The sequence below is a fragment of the Lepisosteus oculatus genome, chromosome 11 (genome assembly GCF_040954835.1).
Source record: "Lepisosteus oculatus isolate fLepOcu1 chromosome 11, fLepOcu1.hap2, whole genome shotgun sequence".
NCBI lineage: Eukaryota > Metazoa > Chordata > Actinopteri > Semionotiformes > Lepisosteidae > Lepisosteus > Lepisosteus oculatus.
This window is the reverse complement of record NC_090706.1, coordinates 30,480,639-30,504,338: the sequence shown is the minus strand read 5'-3', so window position 1 is coordinate 30,504,338 and position 23,700 is coordinate 30,480,639. Positions and strand designations below refer to the sequence as shown.

Below are 23,700 nucleotides of genomic sequence, written 5' to 3'. Positions count from 1 at the left end.
GGTGGTATTGTCATTAGTACACTTGAGCATAGTAATATAGACCACGCCTCTGCAGACCGCATTTTCATTAAATCGGGGAAAGAATGTGTCATGTTATAGGTGATTTCTTTCAGTGCCTGTTCTTTGGAGGTGTGAAGCACCACGAAGGTATTCAATGAGCTGGTAAAGAAAATTATCCTCTCTGAAAGCACCATGCATCACTATTTCACGAACTTGTGAAATGCTGCAACCATTTACACAACAAAAAAAAAAACACAACGATACTGAAAAGGTGAAAAAGAAAACTGGTATTTAGAAAACCAGTCTGCTAATTTTATCCTGAAAAAAAAGCTGAAAACATAAATAAGGAATCTCTGTATAAACTTAATGATGAAAACAGTGGTTGATGTAGTTCCATCAACGTTCCCTTGTAGAGCTTTCCAGAAAGATAAGCTCGTCATTGAGAAACGACCTTGAAGCGTTGGGGACTGTAAGCCACACACACACACAAAAAGTGAGGTGAGGCTGCAGAAAATAAAGGCAAAAATATTTTTATCTGTGACATGACAGGCCTTTTTACTAACATGTATTACTTAGGGGAGTATTAATATTTTTTTTGTGAAAGCATAATTGTTTTAGGATCCTGTTGATGTTTACTGTTCCCGTGGGATTTCTAAGTTTCCTGGAAAAAAAACTATAAAAAGCATTGGTTCTCCCAAGAATGCTGCAAAACCTGAAATACTGCTGGGAACAGCAACACAGCCCTGAAGACCAGACAGCAGAATAACGAACCCATGCACAGTTTATTTATGTTAATAAGACTATTTGGTTCCAATTGGCAATTCAATGGCGGAGAACTATAAGCTTCAGACTTTAGAAGAAAAATACCAAAGTTTGTACTTTTACATATGCCCCTAGTTTTCCATATGCTTATGCTGTTTTCAATATCTAAAAATGAATCATATAGAAATGATAGTGGATTCAAGACATTTTACGAAACCGCTCAGAAAAGAGCAAAAAGCTGACAATCTGTAAAAAGAAATTTAATTTCTTGTGCTGTGTAGCAATAAGCCTTACAGATTCCATACTGCCTGGAACTCATTCTCCATCAGTTTATTTCCCTTAAGTTATTAATGATAACATCTGTATTCTTTCCACTTCAAAGGATCTCAAACAACTTCAAATATAGGAGGGAACCCTCTTCTTTCACCACTGAAGTGCACTGGATCCAGTTCAGGGTGGTGGGGGAGCCCAACCCAACAGCTAGTGGGCACAAGGCAGGATACACGCTGGGCGGGACGCCAGTCCATCACAGAGCACACCAAGACACTGACACATACACACACTCACACCAGGCCAGTTTTCCCAGAAATTAACCTACCAGAATGCCTTTGGACTGTGGGAAGAAACTGGAACATCCAGAGGAAACTCCCACACACACGGAGGAGAACTTACAAACTCCATGCAGATAGCACCCCTGGTCCAGAAATGAACCACAGAACTGTGAGGCAGCAATGCTAACATACGTGCCACCATGGTGCCCTGTTTACATACAGTATTGCTTTGTTTACGATATTTTCTGTCCAAAAGAAAACTCCCTAAGATGAGCATGCTTCTGAGATGAATGTGTCCCGATCGTAAATCCCCCCTCTTAAGGGAGCTCCGGCTCTTTCCCGTTTTAGTTGATTTTGTGCAACTGCCTCCTATTCAGCCCCTCCCTATTTAAGACAGATACTCCTACCACTCGGGGCTCAGCTTTGGAAGATGGACACCCGGAAGCCCGCCTACCAGCGGGTCCAGGAGAGACCTGAGGCATTGGCTTCACCACGACGTCCTGACCCTCTGGGTCCAGGGCTGGGAGTGCCCGGCCCCGTTAACCCACTTTTATTCCCCGTCCCTGCACCGAATCTCGCTCCCGTTTTTAAACCTTGTCTTGTCTGTCCTGGATGAATCACCCGGCTGTGGACCCTTGGACTTCACCCTGGATTTACCCTTCGAACTCCTTTGGACTTGTATGCCTGGACCACGCCCCCGACCACCAGTGCACAATCGTCACGCCCCCCTTTGTCTGCGAGCCCAGTTCCTAGTCGTCTCCTCCCCGTGTCTGTTTCACTCCCTTCCGGATTCTACTGTCTGCATAGGGTCCTGATCTACGCTTGTTGACAGAATGGTTTGCAATAATATCTTAGTTTCCCATCACCATGCCTCAGCATTTTCTTTTTTATTTTGCTATCATTAGACATTGCTAGCAAAAAAACAAACATGATAAATTCACACAGAATACACAAAGTCATTTCAAATTATTGGATTATGGTTGGGCATTTAATCTGATTTTTATCAAACTTTTATATCCCTTGTGTAATATACAAAGACGCCTGTGGGTAATAATGGCATGTTGCCACACTCTCCTCTCAGCAAGTGTTTTTTTTTCCTTCCAACATATTAATGACACATATTTTCTACACATATTTAAGTTAGATTTTATTTAATGAAAATACAACATATTTTCAATTTATCCTTGAAAGGATTTTGTTGTTTATTTTTTTTCTAGAACATAATCACTCGTACAACATCATGAACATAACCTTATGTCACAAATAGAGACATGTTCAATTGCCTGCCATGCTAAATTTTTTAAAATGTCATGTTTTTAAATAACGTCCACCCTTTATGGAACGACACAATGGATCCATGTATTAATAAATACAGTTCAAGAAAACAGCTACTTCTTAAAGTCGTTGTAAAACCAATGGTCTTTTTTAAATACAAAACTAAACAAGAAAAGAAAGCATTCAACAGAAAACGTTTTACAACAGACACAGCCGTGCATTTTTTCCACAAGTGTGTTTAACTGATAATCAAAATGCATCTGCTTAAAACAAATGAAAAAATATATATATTCAAGTAACACTGCTAAAGTAAAAAGTAAATCATTAATACTGTCTTGTCCCCCTTTTCAGAAAAGTGTTTCTCCAAACAAAGCTGTAAATGTGCCCTTCAGACGGTCACAAAATGAATGTGTATCAATCTGACCGTTCTTAAGTTTTCACAAACACTATTCCATGTTATTTGTAAATCTGAGAGTTCTCTCTTTTAACAGTTTTAATTAGGATTTCATTTTAACACCTTTTGTTAACAAGACATTTATTTTCTTGGCTCTTTTTACAAAATTGATTCTAACTTTGTGATGAAATTCTTACAGATCTGAAAATCTACAGACACATTTGCAGTTTGCATACGTTTGCAATGAAACAACCGCTAAAAAGGCAGCAGAAACATACAATGTTCTAATTCGATTGGTAAAAAAGTCATTTGTTCATCAGAACTGAAGATATGAACACCTACAAATGACAAGGTTTACAGTACTAGAGACTGTCAAATTACTAGTGAAATACACAAAAGTAATGTAGAAAGAGATATTCATCCCTATATTAAACACTTTTAAGAAATGTCAATAGGACCTAACACAAAATGTAAAGGTCTGATTTTCATAGGAAATTGTGACCGAGTAGTTTTCCTAAACTACTGTTCATGTACGCCACCAGTTTCAGTGCAGGTTATGTTTTATTTATTACAATTATCAAATACCCAAGATGAGGTCAGTTACATCACAAGAAGACTTCATCACAGTAACAGTGAATTGTGGGAATGTTGCTTTAAAATGCTAGCCTATAGTCAAAAAACTTGGCAGTCTATAAAGAAAAAAACAAAACATGACAAATTCCTTGGAATAACTTACTTTGCTTTGAAAATCAGGCCCTGAGTGTTAAAATAGTACAAAACAAAATTAAAAGAAGTCCAGTGCAGGAAATGGAATGCTAATGGCTACATAATGTTTCCACTGTGCTTATACTACCGATCAGGAAAGCCAAGTATCTGTCTTGATAAATGACATGAGACTCTGTTCCTCAAGATCTGAGGCAAACTCGAAGCATGACGCAGGAGCTACTTTCTGGTCACTGCAAACTACACAATGGATCTACAGTACACTGTTCTAAGAGGAACAACTTTTTTTTTCCTTGTTTATTTCTGGAAAAAAATATATCTTAAACATTTAATACATTAAATCCTTCCTTAAAGACATCTCAAAGCACTTTTTTAAAACTTGATTGTATCCTACCATGGCTTGGAAAGTGATTTCTAAATGACAACTACTGTAAATTCATTAGAGGTGCGAGTCAGAAGAGTAAATTCAGAAGTAATTTGACCATTTCACCAGTTTTGTTGATGACATTCCCCTTGTTAGGAAAGTTTTCATTCAAACTCAATGTGAGAGAGTTATAGTTTGACTTCCTTGACCTTTTGACATTTAACTTGTTCTTTAACATAGTTGTTGTGTTACAAATGAGATTAAATAACCATGTTTCACAAGTACAGAATATTTCTGTGAAAGTCACTGCAGAGATGGAGATCAAGGAAGTGCATTAATATATGAAGAAAACAACACATTTTGACCTATTTTATCTCCCAATTAGACTCCCTCTTCTATATCTGTTAAACAGATGTGTTAACACAGAGAAAGTTTGGAGACTAAACTGCATGAGCATAAAGAGATAAAGGCAGGGCCCTGACATAATATAGTTTCACACTGGTATGTTCTTTCATTTTAATAAAACATCAAGAAACACACAGGATTCTGCAATCTGTTGTCACTGTCCCTCATTGCCACACACACCCTACACTCGGGAACATTTTAATTCCTTCTTAGTTGACTCATAAATCTTTGGCTGAATTTTATACCACCCAGGAACTCAAAATGGTATTTTGCGAACACAAAAATGGGAACACGAAAGGCTGCTATTTCAAGGGAATGCTCTTCCTTTTGCTTTCAAGAAAAAAGAAAAAATAAAAGCTCTGAAAAGCTGTGTGGGTGCTGTCCATTTTTCTTATCTCTTGACTCCAACCAGAATGAGCCTAATTGAATGGGTAAGACAAAAGCAAGAATATTTACAAGTAAAATCTTACACGTCAAATTAGTTTTTCCAGAGGAGTGCTGCCTTCAACTCTTCACAGTGGTAAGAAGGCAAGTCTGCAGGACTTTCATAGCCAGTGGCTCCCATACAAAAAGGGGTGTGTTGTGGTTGGTAAAGCAGAAGTTTTTGCCAGAGTAAAGAGATTAAGCAAACATGCATAATGAGGTGAGGTTCAGCATGACATAACCAGGAATGTACGAATATACAACTTCCAAGGTAGTGAAACTATTTTATGGTGGCCTGTCACTGTAAAACTCTGTTACTCATGAATGAACAATTAGCACGTCTAAAAAATAAAAAAAGAGAATGTACAGACTTCAAAGGTGGGGCTGTTAGTTTCCTACACATGTTACAAATTCATATTAAAGGAGGCATGCACACCATTAAGTGATCCTAAAATGTGTCATTCTGAGAACTATTTACATTAAGGAATTCTTTAAACATCAGAGAACATACATGAATTGGTCAAAATAAACGTCTCACTCTTTAAAAAGCAAAAGAAAAGTAAAAAGAAAGTCACTGTGAAGGGGCAGGAAGATTTACGTAGTCATCACTTGGCCTTTTTGGAATGCAAACTGTAGGCCATATTATGCTTTATTAACATAACACACTTTATTCTGTCTAATTGCGCTCATTTTATCCCCCAAGCACACAGATTTCCTTTAAAAGCCTTGTCACCATATTATTAGTAATATCATCAGTATTACTACAAAGGCCAAACTGATACTCGGGCTTCTCAAGTTACATAGATTTGTCTCTGTCCTTTAAAGTCTCCGCATTTATGTGCATTCTACTATTCTACCTGCAAGGAACACAAATTCTCTGTAGGCTGATTTTGACAAACCCAGTTTTTAAATGAAGTCATCATTTCACTATCTGAAAGAGATATATACCACAGATTTGTAAAGCTAGTTAAGTAACCCCAAAGCTGCATCATTATTTCCCAAGGTCTGTTCAGTTTGGAGACAAGACTAAAGCAACTGAAGACTGAATGACATCCAGTGTCTCAAAGGAACCTGAAACCAAAACCTTTTCTCCTGGAACTTTGCCTGTGAAGATTACGTACTTGAACGTGAGGTTAAAATCATAATACTTTTATCACCATACAGCTAAACGCATCAAGGGCTTAGATTATTGGTGTCATATTTACCAGCTCACACTCAGCTTTCCTCCAGTATGGTTGACCACCCTGTGAAAATTGCGTGCAGGGGCTGAAGGTCCACAGCCAGCGACTCCCTTGCATCAGTTAAAACTACCAAAATGAGAGCATGCGAAGATCGGTTGACAGTTTTCACCACAGCATTCAAGGCAAAAAGGCTTTAACAGCATTTATGGGGTACGTTAATCTTTAATACCAATTTGCCGAAGACCAAGTGAATGGTTTGCTATATTAAAGGCTTCCTGGGCAGTGGGCCATTTTCAACAAGTGGTGGCCAGGGACTGGTGTATAGGAGGCTGGAAACAGCGCACGTGTTCAACTGTAGAACTGTCCGTCTCCACGGCCTTCATGTACTTGTTCAAGATTGCGAAGATCTCATTGTTCAAAATCTGATACTTTCTGATGCGGTCAGCCATCTTCTTCAAGGGCTAGCAAAGAAAGAAAAGAGATTGCCATTAAAATGACACATTGGAATAAAATGTAACAGCTGATAACATCATAAATAGGACCTCATAAACTGCTCCGTAGGCTGTCTGGCCTGGTTTAGCAGTGACTGATTGCGAACTATCAGTCCAAATAAAGCGTCCATTAATTCAAGCGATGATCAGTCAAAGTCTTTTTGCTTCTTGATCAGCAAAAGTGATTCAACAGTGAACTTTGCCTGGGTTTCCATGAGAAGGAAACAATGCTGCATACAAAAGCTTGGTTCCAAGAATAGGTTGAAACATGATCTTTTAGTTTTGTCAAAGATGAAAGGGGTCAGGGCTTTGTTGTACCAAAACTAAAACATTACAAAGCAAAACCAATAATTACCCATAGAAAACATTACTGCACCCTAGAAAAAATGACTCATAAGTAAGCCAAACATGCTGACCACTCTGGTTAATCACTTTTCCACATCTTATGGCAAAACTGTGTAAAGAACAGCAAAAATTGGATAATTACATTTTGTAAATATACAGGTTAAAAATTATACAAAAATATTTGAAAACCAGTACAAATTTGTGGCAAACCACTGCCAAAGCAGACTTAATGTGTCATTATAAAATTTTCTGCTAGCAAAATCCTGTTTTAATACATAATTGAATTGTTCCATTTGTTACCCATAAAGTTTTCTTACTCTTAACATAACTCAGTTTTGTTGACAATATATTGTGATACAATTGAAGAAATGATTCAATGCAACAATGATGAAGTCAGGATTGTAACGCACAGCCAGCATACCAGTTCCCCAGATAACTTCATGCAGGTATGTCTGTCTGAAGACAAGTTTCTCAGATGTCTGCAACACATTAAAAAACTGATGAAAAAACCTAATCAGCATACCACATTTTTGATTATTTCATCCTTGCCATCTTGCCTCTGGACCTTGAGGAGGTGGTAGCAGAAGTCAAACAGATCGAAGCGCCGCTGCTGTCCCAGCAGGACAATGATGGAACAGCCAGCCCAGTTCAGCCCATCCCCGAAGCACTGCCTACACAGAAAGCACAAGAGCTCTGAGCGCTGAGGAAAGAAATACAAGCTCATTTCCTACATTTACTAAATGGACATCATTAGCTGAAGTTTGGGAGGGATAACAATGTCAAATTGCAGGCAGCTGCACCTCATCACCATCATTGTGAAATCAGCTCTATACATCAAACTCAAATCCCTCCCTTCACTCTCATCTCAAGCATCTCTCCTCTACCCATCTCCACCTTGCAACTCCCCCTAGTTTCACTCCTCTGTGATTGGAGTTTGAGCCTTCTCATTCTTTGGCATGAAAGGCCATTAAGCCAAACCATTCTCACCAAATAACAAAAACATTCACAAAGCATTCAGCTCCTGGATGCTGTTATCCCTAGTGAAATAGTAATATACGTGTGCATTTAAGTATTCTGCACTGAAAACAAAAGGAAGCCTGGAAAATCTGGCATGTATAATCTACATGTTATTGTTATTGTTATCCCAGTTTGAATAAGTGTATCGTAAAATCAGCAATTGTAATGCCTGGTACAACAAATTTCACATGATAAATAATACATTATGAGATACAGTATCTAATACCTATGAGATGCAGTACCTAAAATATTAGGACATTACAAAAAAATTAATGGAAGAACAGATTAAAAACAATTAACTCTCTAGTAATATTACAGATAAGATAGGAATTTGCTGTATACCCAAATGAGATGCAATGCATTACTCCACCGTCCTGCTTAGACATCTCTTTGTATAACCAAGGACTGAACCAGCGTTCTACGATCAATTCCAAAACACAGAAACTAAACAGATTGTGTGGGTGAGCATACAGTATATTAAGAAGTCAAGCATGTACACGTCTTTCCAATTCATTGTATATACTGTAATGCAGGCGTAGCCCTTTTGGCTTAAAAAGCTCAGAAGAGTTGCAAATCTAGTTTTGCACGTTATTCGGTAGCTGAATTCAAATGTTAAAGGATTCAGAAATGCGTTATGTGCATGTGATCAAGCCCGATCATCATCAAGTGCGACAGACGCATCGGGGCTGGGCGCGACGTACTCCGCTGTGAACTCGTTGGTCCCCACGGGAATGCAGTACACAAACTGCATGGCGCTCCAGAGCCGGTGGAACTCCACACACTCGTCCACGTGCATCACCCCGTTAGTGGGAGGGGGACCCCGCCACACGGCGTCCTGCAGGTAGCTCCGGATGCGGGTCAGGATCACCTCGAACATGGACAGACCGCAGCACAGGCGCTCTTTGGTCAGGAGGTCCCCCTCTCTCGCAATTGCAATTTGCTACAAGGAAATCAGAAGGAAATTTAGAACGACAGAGATCTCCCCGACGGGTCCTGGTCCTGGTCCTGGTCAATGATTGACCTTAATTGCGACTCAGTCCATGTTTTTGGTCCGGCAAACCCTAGTGAGGTGTTGTGGCCCGTTTTTATTTTTGTGGGTTTCGCTGAAATTGTCAGTTTGCAAAGATCTGGAACAAATTTTCTGCCTCCAAGACCAGCAGTGAGGAGGACTGCTCTAACCAGGAGGACTGCTCCAAAGGCCCTTTGAAAAAGTCTTTGAAAATCCTCAACTACAACAAAAATGAACTTTACCAGCCATATAATTCTTAAACATTCTTTGTAGGTTGATTCATCTTGAAAAACTAAAAAGGTCTATTTACTTATTATAGTAATTTAATCAGTTGGTATTATATTTGATCTCTATATTGCATATTGTATTTTATATTTTGGGAAAAGTTGTAAAAATAATAGAAAGAACATAGAAATATCAATGCTATTTTCTCCTATACCTTCCATATTGCCATTCCCCACTCCCAACATCTCCACCCTTCTTTTTTCAAGCAATGGCTAGAGGCGAGCTCAGAAAAAAACTACTAAAAGCTACTAAAAGCCAAATAAGCCCGAATGATCCCGACTTGTTTGCAAACAGTCTTGTGATCCTAGGTGGCAGCCCTTTCCCGCCCCAGCATCAGATAGCAGTCTGTAGGCACAGGCTAAACAATGCTCTAGTGACGTCCACTGAAGCCACAACCACTGAGTTACCATGCTCTCTTAGCAGCAGTAACACTAGACAGCCAGATCTAACTCCACTGTACAGACTATTCTTGGGATGGATTGTCATTAAAAAATACAAACACCTGAAAACAAGAAATATTTTTCCACAGAACACCTGCTGTATTTGAAGACTTTGGCCCCCAGACCATAGCACTCCTGTGAGAATTATTCAGGGTCAAAAGTAATAGAGAAAACTAATATCCTAAGTCCTTCAACAACAACCTTAGGTCTGCCAGCAGCTTGTGTCAGAGGATACAGAAAGAGCTCCCATCAACCTAAAACAATCAAAGTGGATATCCCCAGCATCAGATGTCCCCATTGTGATGTCCTACACACCCAACCTGGTGCTGACATTGAATAATGATTTTCTTTTAAACAGAGGAGGAAGGGTAACTGGCAGGACAGCTGCTGTTGCCTTATGATTGTTACAGAAATCCCAAGCTAGTGACAATTCTTCATGTTCACTGACATGTCAGTTTCATAATGCTTAACCTAAAATTTGTTTTCTGCAGAACAGAGGCAATACTCACTAAGCACATATAAGAAAGATAACTTCCATGTTAATCTAGACAACGCCTGAGTTCGTATACTCTGGGACAGCTTGTAATTTTAGCTTTAAAAACATACGGTACACATTTAGTATTTTTTTTGCCTTTGTCGCAGTGTTTACTTTCCTGTTTGCTCTACAGTGTAAATTGCCAGAACCTGTTTCTCCTAGTGTTAATATAAAGGTTATCTCACTGAGTAAGCAAACGTATATAGCGTGATAGGTGTGTGGGTGTGTTCTTGTGAAAAAGTCACTGTTCTTAAAGAGGAAAGTGCATCATACTTCTCTACAAAGCTTTTGGAAAATATCACAGTAATTGAATGGGTTCCCTTTTCCATGTTCTGCGTTTAGCTAGTAAAGGTTTAGGTAGTACATTCACTTCTGTTTTTTTTTTGTTATAACACTGCTTAATGCTACTTTCCATGATTCATTTAACTAAAACATTTGTGTTTTGTTCTACAATTTGGAGTGTGTGTAATCACTCCATTGTTTAGATTCTTGACTTTCTCAGGAATGCTGTGTACAAATACTGTCTCACTTCTGCTGGTGTTTGGGGAGCAACAATCTCAGAGATCGCCTTATTCTGCAGTGCAGGAAAATTTAAGATGAAAAATGCAGATATTTCTTTAAATTCAATAAGGTATAAAAGAATCTAGTGATTTTAAACAGGGACTGAAAACTAATAGTCTGGGCAAGAAAAACTATGCCCTCTCTCAGCAAAAGACTGGAATAAAACAGTAAATATTAAAAGATAGAACTATAAAGATTAGGTTGGAAAGCAGAAAGTTTCGATTTTCCCTTTCAACACACTGGTGTTTTCTCAGTAGTGTGGAAGCTGCCTGTCAGAGCCCTGTGTAAAAGCTACAGGAACATGGAGGCTGCACAGTCACTGATGAAGCTTTTTTTGGTGTTATAATGCTTCGCACTTAGATATTTAATGACGTTATTTTCGCCTGTAGCCCCAAGAATGAACTTTTAATCCATCTTTCACCCTGTGCAAAAGGTCCAGATGAGGCCCATCTTTGTGCTGTTTATTAGAACCTTGTTTACTTCCGCTGACGAGATCCTTTCTTCTGCCTGAAATTCCTCTGCTGGCTGGAATGAAGTTTTTAACAGGACTACAAAAGAATTTCGGACAGCCTGTGGTGATAAAGTAACGATCCAAACATTGTTCATCTTAGCACCGAAGAAAAGTAGATTTTCATTTAATTTCTCGGCTCTTCTTGCTGCTTACCTGTGGGGTTCCCAGCCTCTCGATCAGGGGCACCAGGTGAAGAGGTGCATACTTCGCTTCTAGCCTCTTCATCCTCACTTCCAAACGTTCTCCCTCTGTTTACGGGAAAATGAAAAGGACTTAAATGACAGTCCTGTGAGCTACATTTGTTTCCTTCCCAAAAATGTTTCCTGCTGTGTTCCATAAAATACTGAAACTAGCCTAAACTATCTACTGTACAGTATGTCTACAATGCCCCCTGAGGAAGACTAGCCTGTCTGGTTCCAATCCAAGCCTTCAGAGCAAGACAAATAAGAATGATAAACAATTCATAGTGTTTATACTATTGGTTGAACCCTGTTTAACAAATATGAAATGAATGTTCACTACTTAGCTTTTTAATGTAAATTAGCATGTGTATGGTCTGAGTCTGTAGTTTTATCTCACTTAAAAATGCTACAGAATTACTCCAGAAGAAACAAACTTGCACAGATCTGTTGAAAGATCAGCTGCTGTATGAACTATAAGGCAGCAGCAAATCAAAATACCTCAAAACCATCAATTACACATCACGGGTTCCCAGTGCTGGTGCTGAAGACCCACACACAAGCTAGTGTTTGTTCCAGTCCAGATCTCACATACACAGCTGAACCCTTAATTGATTTAATAATAGAATTAGTCTGGACTGTTTGACTGTTTGCTTTTTTTAAACATGGCGATAATCACCTTTTTAACTTGTATATTTTATAAGTAGATCCCATACTCTTGATTGGAAAACAAATGCATACTGTATATTCCTGTCATGCAAATTGGTATTGCAATTAAGACTTCAATATATTATAATAATATTATGTAATAATATTCAATTGAGTAATTAGGCCCAGAACGAATGAAAACAAGGTGTAGGTCCTTCGAGACCAGGCACTGGGAACCCCTGACGTCATTTTTCTCAGCTTTTAAAAGCCTTAAAAAACAAGTCTGAGAAACAAAACTCAAGCACTGACACAAATACGCATAGACAGCTCACTAGTAAGACAAACTACTCATCTAACCTGTGCACAAGACACGTCCTTGAGAGAAAATCTAAATATGAAAAAAAAAAGAAAATTACCTTTAATGTAGACTCTAGGGAGGATATTCTGAAAAGGTGCTGCATGAAGTAAATCACATACTTCTTCCTGGGACTAGAAAAAGAGTGTTACATTGAAACTGCAACATCTGCAGCAGTATTCACAATTGTCACACTTCTCAAACAAACCATGAACCAGTTAAACGAACTTCTAAAGACATACACACTTAGGCCTACTTCTTCAGCAGAAGATCAGATCATGATTTTGTGCAAAAGATCCTTTAGTTTTCTATTCCTGTTCTCTATATTCTAATAGAACCAAACAAAATACAGTACGTGCAGATAAAGAATGCGCATTTCTGCTTTACTCAAAATGAGTCAGTGAATTTATTGTTACTTGGGTAAAAAATATTTTTTTACTTAGTGTTTTTACACAGAGTAACTTGTCAGATTTATTCTTAAAATGGCTGAAATAAAATCAGCGACTTTCTGAAGCTTACTTTAAACTCTCTCTAACCTTTTTTGGATAAGTCTGTAACGTACGCTCTTTTTCATGGAAAAATCTAAGAATGAAGCAGCAGCTGGCATGAACTGTTCTCAACAGGCCAAAGACTGTTTCAGTAATGAGGAAGTGGGGAGGACAGATTGATGGTACGGGCTGGAGTTATTTAGACTAGAGGAGATCTTAACGAAGAATCTGTTGAATCACTTGGCTTTATTTGATTTTTGAATTGTCAGTTGTGTTTTATTTTTTCATAGGCCGATCCCAACAGGAGGTGTCAGTGGTGTCTTTGCCTTTTTAATGTGCAGTGCTGACCCCCGTGCCCACAGGAGAGAATGAGGAAGTGGTCTGCCAACCCGCTCTCCAATCAAGCCAGTCATCTCTATGAAATTGCTCCAAAAGCTGGAGGAGAGACGAGTCCCTCATTGACCTCATCGTGTCATGTGCCCTGGAAGTTTGCTGTGCAGGGAACTAAGAGAGCCCTGGTTGACTAATCCCCAAATAATCCCTGGTATGCAGATCCCATTTGTGCACTGTTGCGTGGGGACACACAGTCACAGCTGACTGGTGACATAACCCAAGTAAGACGTCTGGATCACATGCACTCAGAGCCCGTGTCTACAATGGTTGAGCCCTTAAAGAACTTTATAGTTTACCTTTAGCTGTGAATCACAAAAACAGTGGACAACCATTCAAGATGGCGCCATTTCTTTAAGCAGCTGCAGAAGTTTTGTCAAAAGGCTGAGCATTTGAGCCACAGACTACAGAGAGCAGACAAATCTTTGGAGAGAGCCTTACATTTTCTTCCTCTTCAGCTTACCTACAAGAACCTTGCCTTTTTCTATACTTGAGAGAGCAGTTCAGCCTCTGATACTACCCAATCCTTGATTTATGTTAACTGTTTTAATTGGAAACATGCCCAGACATAACATACATGGAAATGTGATGCAGACAACTACAGTGACAGCATGCTGAGTGCAGTTTACTCATTTTGTAGCCTAAGCTTCATTGAAGTTATACAGGGCTTCATTTCATCAAATGGCAAATTAAATGTAACATTTTAAACTCAAATGTACTTAATCATTTTTTCCTCTAGCTTTTAAAGTGCAAAGTGGGATGACTATTTTAGATCAGTTTATAATCCCTGTCATCTGGAGATTAGTTGTGAAAGCTTAGGCCCAAAAGTGTCGTTACACAAAGAGAAAAAACAAAGCCCCAAAATATTGACACAACAGAAGAGAAGCAGCTGCAAGAACAAATTGTGTTTCAACTTTGTGAGTATGTATGTTATTTTAATTAGGATTTACATGATTTTCATGTGATGCTAATAAGGTAATCAGTTCAAAAATAAATGAAAAAATATTTTTTTATTGGTGGGTTAACTTAAGAAATATTAGATGTGACATTTGGAAAATTGTGATATCTCACAGATGAGCAACCCACTTAAATGAATCAGTAGAAACAAAGACATGCTTATGGGAATGTGAAGCGATTCAGAGTGGACAGTTGCTATGGCAGCATTGTGACATATAATGACAGAACCTGGGTGGAATTATCCATTGGATGTAACCTTAGTTACAATACATGCTGATTTAAGAACCTTACAGCTGTCTTGGGTCATTAAAACAATGACGTTGGTTAGGCAGACTCTATTGTGTTTGTTGTAAATTCCTGTGTTTCACATGTCTGTTGTGGATAACTCAGGAATTAGTTTGACAGGTTTACTTCACTATTGTGCACAGTCATGCTTCACGCTGAATTATATGTGAAGATGACAGGAGCTTTGAAAGACTTTAAGAATACAAGAGGCTGGGTAAACATAAAACACGCTGGAAAGAAGATTCTAACAGGAATGAATCTCTAATACTCAAGAATTATTCTTCTCATGTTTAACGATGGAAGTGATAGCATAATACAAGTAAAAATAAAAGGCACTTCTAAGGCCAACGATTCCTTTCAAGCAAAATAAGTTGAAAAATAATCCATTTTGAAGCTTTTCTCTCAGTGTTTCCATATTTTAGGGCTGCTGCTGATGAAAATACAAATGTGATAAAATGCATACACTCCAGTAACTGACTTGTTGAGTATGTAAAGAGTTCAGTAAAGGTGCCATATTTAATTAAATCCAGGACATAATGAATGTATGACAATGTGATACCACACATTAATTGTATGAATGTGTGTTAGCTAGCATCTATATCACCCTAAAACTCACAACTGGCAGCCCACTGAAGCTCAGAAGTGTGAGCCTGGCCAGTACCTTGATAGGAGACTTCCTGGGAAAGCTAAGGCTGCTGCTGGAAGAGGTGTTATGAGACCAGCAGGGTCTCTTACTCACTCCACAAGCTCACAGAAGAGCAATCCCAGGGCCTGTTCCGAGCAGAAAGGTGAGGACACCAGCTGACTTGAGCTTACCTAAATCTGTTACCCAACACTTCTGGGATCCTGGTCACTGGGATACTGTCAGCTAATGACAGGCCAAGCTCAAACTGTCATTGTCCAGAGGCTATACAACTGATCCTTCACTCTGAGATGACAGCTCTACTGCTTGAGAAACTCACAAGCTCCTGTGTGTTGGACTGTACATTTTGTTCAAGCTTTAGGTTTTGTTCTTTTATAAAACTCATGACAAATATTTTATGAAGATGGCAAAGAACCAGATAAACTATAGCAAAGCACATTCATCAATTTCTAAGTGTAGTTAAAAATTGGCCACTGCAGTCTGTGTGTTGATTTCAAATGCTTTTCGGTGGCCATATGAAATGGCATTAGAAATGCAGTGAGTATGGGTTACTGTTTCTAAGACAAATAAGAAATTCACAATAGTTTTTTTTTCCCATTCTTAAGCTATTAAGTCCTCTTTCCTTTTGCTAATAATTGCAATTCTTAAAGCAGCAGAACAGAGTGGTTTTCTATACCAAAGGTGACAATAGATTTTTATCTAGAAGATTATTCCCATAGAGATATAATATAATCCCTAACAGGTGCTTTGTCATAATACATTCAGTATTATCAACAGGTACATTATCATAAATTGGAAATGTTAAGACCTTCAGGTTTTGTTTTGATAAATTAGATGTAGAAAAAAGAGGACATTAACTATGCCTTGAACACTAATGTTTGTAATTTTTCGTTATCTCTCCATGGCATATTCACCTCCGATACAGTTACCATGATAGTTTTGGAAACTTTGAAAACATTTTAACATTTTACGTAGGTCCCTCAGATGACCCAGAGATACAGCCAGTGCCAGGTATGTTATCATAAGAAACTCTCCCAAAATCTGTTCTGCAAGATTTGTTATGGAGAAGCTGCTATGAAAACAATGTCAAAGGTACAGTAAGTCTACATTAGAGGCAGATCTGCCTTAGAGACTATATGATTCCTAAAACAATACATGAGTAAACACCATAAACAAAGATTTTCAATAGAACTACAGTACATACAATTACCACCACTCATTATTGGTTTCTTCCTAATACATTTATAATTCTTCTATTTAATAACATTCATAGGTCATTAGAATGTAACAAACAATATTTTTGTTAAAGCATGTGCCTTTTGTGTGATAACTATCTGACATTGTTTATGTTCGCTGACAAATTCCTTGCACATTGCTGTGCTGAGTAGATGGTTACAGGACATGCACTGACTGATTTTTTCCACAATAGAGCTATATGAACAAAACATCACACTTTGTCTTTGCTTTTGCTGGCACGAATAAGCAAAAAAAAAAAACTGATCCAAACACACAAGCACCACAGAAATAGCCTTTAAGAACGATTCTTGTGCATTCTTTTAGAATTCTAAATTTGGCAAAGCAACCAGAAGGTCCTGGGATTTTTACTGGCAACTGAAAAAAAGAAAAGAGCTCAACATGCAATGAATAGCAATTCCAAAGCAAAAGTGCAATGCAAGGCATCTTAGACAGAGCATATGGCCATTCTTGCCATGGAAGCCAAGGATATAGAGCTCTTTTCATGTAGTATCAATAAGAAAAAGGTGTGGAAGAATGAAGATGCAGGCATAGTTTTCATCTGGCATCTGGCAGAAATAACCCAATATCTGGTTTTGTATGTTCTTCTCTTACAGAATTATTAATATTTGTCTTTAATATTCTAGAAAAAAATGTTGAATCTGTAAATGCCCCAAAATTGCTTTTCAAAAAAGAAAAAAATACCTTGTTTCCATGGCAACCCTAACTTAATGCTGAGCAACAAATGAACTTGGTGACAGCTGAAACAGCTACTGGTGTGTTTTTTGTTACCATGGAAATGACCTAATTTCTTACCACCTTTGATGTTGACAGCATGTAATGAAAAAATAAGGTTTCAGGAATAATTAATAACTCTGTAATCAGAACAGCAATACCTTTTCCATATTCAGTCATTCAAATTTGGAAGGAAACACCATGATCAGTCATTCCGCAGCATGAAACATTCACAATTGACACAGGATAAATGGGTTTCACATTATGCATTTAAAATAGACAACTGGTTAAAAAATGGTCAACAATGAGAGATCTTTGCACTGCATGCAGTTCTAGTGAATCTTGAATAATAAAGCTCACTATGACACTAAAGTTAAACCAAACATTTAAGAAAAAACACAAATTATTCAGTGTGGTTATATACAAACACTCAGCAAATTTCACATTGACAGTCTCTTTGTAATTTGGGTGTGTACTTAATACACTTCTATCTTCAGAGGTAGTGTGAACCTTGCAAACATCTGACAAGTGATCCTGTTAAACAAGTAATCCCTGGAACATGCTGCTGCTTGTAAAGATTTACAGTTATTAAACTACCAACAAAGATCAGGTTTTTAAACAGTTTGCTGGAAAAATGTCAAAATATATCTGCCAGTTTATAGCAGACAGTTTTCCCATTACAATATCTCCCACAGCTAAGGATCAGTTACCTTTAACAACCTTGTAAGCAAACCCTACTAAAAACAGTCTAACCTGTTATGAAAATGAGAAAACGTCAACTGCAGAAATCGTATTAATGTGTGTGTATTCAGGCAAAGCCACAGTGCTGCCATAGCACAAAATCCACAGCAAGACTGAAATTAAAGGCATATGTATGTGAAAGGCTTTAATAAAATTGAACAGTTTTATTAGACAATCAATTAACCCAAACTATTAAGCAGTGTAGTTTTAGTTAAAAAAGCTAAGTCATTGATGCAATGCAGTTGACACCATGTTGAAGTGAATATCTGGTGCAATTAAGGTAGAACAATTGTTTCTGATTGGTAGAACCTACAATATTTAATGAAAAACAGGATGAAGTATTAAATAAAATAAACAGAATTATGGATCACAAGAATATGACAAAGAAAGGAAGACTGGGAGGAATTTGCTTGTTACATTTTTCTTAATGCACTGACATTCAAATATGTATTCAGGACCCTCTGTCAATGTCAATAAAGCACAAAAAGCATGGTCCTTACCAAAGCTTGCTCTATCAGCAGACAAAAGAGGATGGCGTTTCCCACTTCTCTGAGGCTCTGGAACACATCTGTCTTCAGCTCTGCATATTCTATTATGTCTTTCAGCTGGTGATGGAAAAACTCCAGAATACCTAGAATATATTTTAATGTAAGTAGAAACAGAGACAGAAAAGAAATAGGGGGTCTCTCTGGGGTTCACTTAGCATGTATGGAAAATGAGTAAAAAGGGAACAACACGGTTATTTGGTTTATTAAGTTGCATCAGCCTAACCTTAGTTTTGAAGGTTAATGCTAATGGAAGCTAATACAATTTCTAGTACTGCTTTACTATTTACAGCACATGCATTAGTAGGGAAGGAGCACTGGCACCAGGAGATAAAAAAGCAACATCATTTCAGAAAGAGATTCCATATTCAAGGAAGATGAAATAGGTCAACAGAAGTAGAAAGGGTTTCATTTGGTACTGAGTCTGTCCCAACAGTAAAATGGCAATTCCCCAGTGATGCAGTATACAGTTGACTAATCCTGGGAAAAATTCAATGTTGGTAATATTACTGTGGGCGATACAAGAAAAAGAACACATGGCATTGTATTTCACCTGGAGATCCATATTCGTGCCTCGGCAGACGACAGATTTTTGGCATTACTTCTATCAGGGTTTTCACGTACTGAAGGATAGTGCCCTGCAGCTGCAACAGGATAAAGATGAAAAGGGTCAAAATTAAAGAATGTCCAGAAAATTACAAATGCACCTTTTTGGCAGTCACTGTCATATGCAGTTCAATTTGCACACCTGGCACATGCAGTTGATAATTTGTACGAGCTGAATTCATTCTGGACAGTGAGTTCTTTCTTTGGTCAAAGCTGTTGAGCTATAAATCCATTGTCCCTGACTTTCGGGCTAGTCCTTCACTCTGGCTACAATGGTCAAAGTTACAACTTTGAGGTGCCAAGTCAGTAAAGTTGCCATATGAATGCCTTAAGGAAACACTCAAACATTACCAGACTTTTGACAATCTTCAAGAGTTCCTCCATCACCACAGCGATCCCCTGGTACCCTAGTAAGCGGCAAATAGTCTTGAAGTGAGGGGGACCCACAAAGTTCCGATAGGAACTGTAGATGTGGGAATAAGCAATGTTCAGGGGCTAAAAAAGGAGAAACACTGCAATAAAAATGTGTTTTGCTTGCAGCTGCATTGCAAACAAGCGTGTGAACATACTTTAAAGATACAAAGATCATTTCCCAGAAATCTGTGCAAAACAAGTCAAGGTAAGCCTGCCTCTGCTTTTTTTCCACAATTCTAAAACAAGAAATGACGAATGATTTTCATGCTTATGTGTCTACTGTACTCTTAAGGAAAAAGATATTTCGCTTTCAGTCTCAAAAAGTAAGCAGATCTTCAGTACCCATTGATTTTGAATGCTGTGAAGTACCAACCTTTGAGCCATAAAGATAGTATGGCTGGACATTAGCAGGTTTGTCTCTTTGTGGCTCTTGGGTGAAAGGAATTGCAGTCCGTACAAATCTAAGGGAAAAGGCTAATATTTTAGAATTCAGTCATAAATGTTTATGATCATGGCTTTAACCAATACATGATTATCAAGCTGAGAGATTTTTGGAATCCACTATTACTATTACAGATAAAACATTATAAATAGTTTAAGTAGGGAGCTGCACAGGCTGCAAAGGAACAAGTAAAGGTATATTCCAAGCTGACAAGAGAAGAAAAGAGACAATGTTCCCAAGCCACATGAAGAAGGCTCCACAGCCGAAATGTTGTCTCTTTTCTTCTCTTGTCAGCTTGGAATAAACCTTTACTTGTTCCTTTGCAAACATTATAAATGATTCTGATCACAGGTAACAGAAACTCTCTGTTAAAAATCTCTTCAAATAGTACAAAATGTAAAGAAGGAAGTGTTCTTCTTCAGCATGTTGTTAACTGCAGTGAGCTTGGATGTGCGTGTGACAGTAAGTATCTTTACCAAGTACATCCCCAACTTTAAACAGGGAAAAAATTCATTCATTGATGGTATCGATAAATTCTACAAATTTCAAATCAAGAACAAAATCTTTAATCTACTTTTTGAAAATACTGTCAGTCGCCATGTTGTCGCAAACCGCTGGTCTTGCCACAGGCGAGAGCAAGAGTTCCCATGAATTGCGATGTGAAGCGGCCCTTCCTGCTCACTAGTCACTGTAATGACTAATGTAATGTGCAAGTGAATAAATACAGGCTGTGCAGCAGATATTTCACCGCAGAATGTTTCTGTGGTCTGCATGCAGAGTTAACCTGTTAATTCTATTTATCTGCAAGTCCATCTTGAAGCTGAGAGCAATAATTCTTTTGGATTAAAAGAGATGTATTCGAAGGCCTGCTTCTTTACAATTTAATAAGGCTGCTTCATATCACCGGAAGTTTTATTGCCTCATTCTAAATCACAGTATATAGTGCTGCGCATAATGTACCTGGAAATGTTGTGTATTTTGTGGTGTAAATTGGAGGTTTTGCAAGTTACCATGTACATTTTACATTTATTGTGGTTTGAAATGCAATCAATACTGGTTCTTTCTAACTCCTAAATATAAGAATAGCGTTGCAGTTCCCCTTATAAAGAGAAGCACGGACCTGTTGGTGGAACCGTTGTAGCAGTAGTTGGGCAGGAAGTCGAAATTCAGTTCCCAGAACACGTGGAGAGTGATGCGGCCATAGGGAGCCGAGACGTTGTGGTTCGCCTCTCTGAACATGGCATCGAAGCTGTCCAGAGTCATGTGCTTCGACAGCAGCCGATGAGTCAGTCGATTGATCTCCATCAACCACTCCAGCTCCTATAAGACGTTAATAAAGAATAAAACTCAACACACGGTTTGCACAGCCTATCTGGAGTGCTGACTGTGACTAGCAAGACTGTTATACGCTTCCTTGCAAGTTTTAAAAGCCAAACAGCAATTCCCTGAATATGCCACTGATCAAACTGCATAGGAAAACAATTCAATAGCATTACTTACTTAGTTTAATTTGATTATTAACATTGACATTTATTTGTGATAAACGACATACAAACATGTTTCTGCTTGTTCCTTTAGCTACAAGGCAAGTCATTATGCCATATCTCTATACACTGTATACCATTCATATATGTCCGAGTCCCACAAACCTTTCCCTGTCACAACAGGAAAAGTAATATTTCATGTGTGCTAAGGCCTCTTACCACAATGGAGGTGAGATCTTCACTCTCAAAGCGGCTGATTGCTTGATCCAGGGATTTGTACATAGCAGCTGATATTCTCTGTGTAATTAATCTGTTCAGATCAATTGACCTTCCTAGAAGCTGGAGAGCAGAACAGAGGAAAAGGTAAGGCTTGAAATTGCTTAGGTTTCCTTTTATTTAAAAAGTTGTTTATTAAAAAGAAAAGGACATCCTTGCTTACATTTTTTAACTTTATTCTTCAAGTGTTGTATTTAAACAGTTACTCATTTAGTAATTAAGCAGCAAACTGCAAGAGTTAATTATGTGGTGCAACTCTAAGTACAAAGTAAAAATGTAATTATTTTGCCTTATCTTATTCCAAATGTCTGTATTTGTACAGCACGCATTTTATAATATTTTTGCAGATGAATACTGCAACTGCAAAACTGTATACCTGAACATGTCTCTGCTTCAACAATGTCTCGTAGCGATTGGATGGAGGATATGGGATAATAACTCCATAGTTTTTGCACTCAGCTCTAAACCTCTTATCAAGGAGAACACTGAAAGACAAGAAATGCCATTGTTTCATTATCATTCCATGAATATTTATCCCCACAACTTTCAGTTACAGTTGTATGCTGTATATTCCATGAATAAATGGGAATTTGTGCAATAATATTTGATTTTTAATTTTGTACTTGATAGGCTTCTAAGTTCACAGCACTAAGCAATGCCCAACATCACAAAAATAACCCACTCACCAGCCCCAACATGCATCAATTTACAAAAACCATACCTGCCAGCCATTGCTTTGTAATAGGCAAATATCTGATCTGCCAACTTGTAGACAAATTGATCAAAACAAAGATTCACCTGAAAAAAAATAATATTCTCAGTATCAGGCATGAACTAGCTTCATCTTCATTTAAAATGGATTAAATGAAAAATAAGATGGATGTCACTTGAAAAAGCTACAAAACTCTGCACATTAATCTTAAAAGTAGGGGGGAAAACTAATGTAGCCAGGAAACTGATGACTATCTTGCTTGCTGTTTACCAGTTTCTACTGATGCATCTTAATTTATGATGGTTTCACAATAAAAAAAATACCTCTGCTTCAATTTCATCGTAAAGGAACTGCTTCTTAAATTTTGTCAGAGCGTAGTATCCACTGTCATTGTAAAGGTCCAGTGGATAAAGAACATATCTAGATAAAACAGAAGATTGAGAAAAGTTAGATGTAATTGCTTGTTCAGACGGGCTTTCCAAAATAATCTGTTTATCCACATCAAGGTTAAAACCGAAGTCGACTTTCTGTGACCCTTATGGTTCTGAAAGGCTTTTATCCCCATTTAACAACAGTGTGAGTGTGTGAACTCCTGGTGTGTGTGTGTGTGTCTCTCTATGTGTTTGTGTGGAGGGGTTGCCAGGGCACCACTATGGCAGAAAAAAAGATCTTGACTTCTGTTTGAAAATGGTCTTCAAAAACAGCTACCACTTCCAGACATTCAACTGAAAAAGATGTAGTCTGGCTCCCAAAAAAACATACAGGAAAACAACTTGAATGAATTCTATAAAAACACAAGACAGGTGGGAGGGGGTTACCTGGTGAATTTATTCAGTTCCATCTTAAAAGTAACCTTTAAACTTTGCCACTTTATGGGGCCTTACCAAAACATTCTATCCTGACACAACTAGCTTACAATGTATTCAAAACACAGAGCCATGTCATGGGAAGATGTTTATTATGGGGAAGATAGTTGGCTTACTCCATCATGGAAGGTTCCTTGGTCTCGAGAATGTGATCTGTTAAAATCCAGGGCATCGACATCTCAATAGGGAACTGAATTCTTCGTCCCATTGTGAGCTCCAAGAAGAACTCTCGGAACCAGAGCTGGGACAGATCACAGCATTGCTGGAGAGCTTCTGCACATGCCAAAACAAACAGTTAAAACATCACAGTTTTAGAACAACATAGCCTTCATTTCAAAACTCCTTCTAACACCAAGGTGCACCAGTTTAAGCAGCAAAATGCAAAAATATAATCTAAATTAAACAGTGAACAGAGGCATTGTATTACAA

General features: G+C 38.1%; 1 protein-coding gene across 4 annotated transcripts in view; it reads right to left on the bottom strand.

Annotated features, from left to right (window-relative positions):
• Positions 1 to 2,443: 2,443 nt before the first annotated feature.
• cyfip2 (cytoplasmic FMR1 interacting protein 2) overlaps positions 2,444 to 23,700 on the bottom strand; it is a 42,094-nt gene continuing 20,837 nt past the window's right edge. For 2 of the 4 annotated variants that reach the window (XM_006631711.3, XM_006631712.3), the window contains exons 17-31: positions 23,388 to 23,544; positions 22,729 to 22,825; positions 22,415 to 22,491; positions 22,070 to 22,178; positions 21,637 to 21,756; positions 21,054 to 21,253; positions 19,865 to 19,952; positions 19,429 to 19,572; positions 19,025 to 19,115; positions 18,427 to 18,557; positions 12,516 to 12,588; positions 11,426 to 11,520; positions 8,633 to 8,871; positions 7,438 to 7,585; positions 2,444 to 6,539 (exon numbers count right to left, since the gene is read on the bottom strand). In XM_006631711.3, coding sequence (XP_006631774.1) covers positions 6,372 to 6,539; positions 7,438 to 7,585; positions 8,633 to 8,871; positions 11,426 to 11,520; positions 12,516 to 12,588; positions 18,427 to 18,557; positions 19,025 to 19,115; positions 19,429 to 19,572; positions 19,865 to 19,952; positions 21,054 to 21,253; positions 21,637 to 21,756; positions 22,070 to 22,178; positions 22,415 to 22,491; positions 22,729 to 22,825; positions 23,388 to 23,544 — 1,937 coding nt within the window. In that variant the 3' untranslated portion in view covers positions 2,444 to 6,371. Of the gene's footprint in view, positions 6,540 to 7,437; positions 7,586 to 8,632; positions 8,872 to 11,425; positions 11,521 to 12,515; positions 12,590 to 18,424; positions 18,558 to 19,024; positions 19,116 to 19,428; positions 19,573 to 19,864; positions 19,953 to 21,053; positions 21,254 to 21,636; positions 21,757 to 22,069; positions 22,179 to 22,414; positions 22,492 to 22,728; positions 22,826 to 23,387; positions 23,545 to 23,700 lie in introns of all 4 variants that reach the window. The other 2 variants (XM_069196087.1, XM_015349385.2) reach the window with 1 other exon arrangement.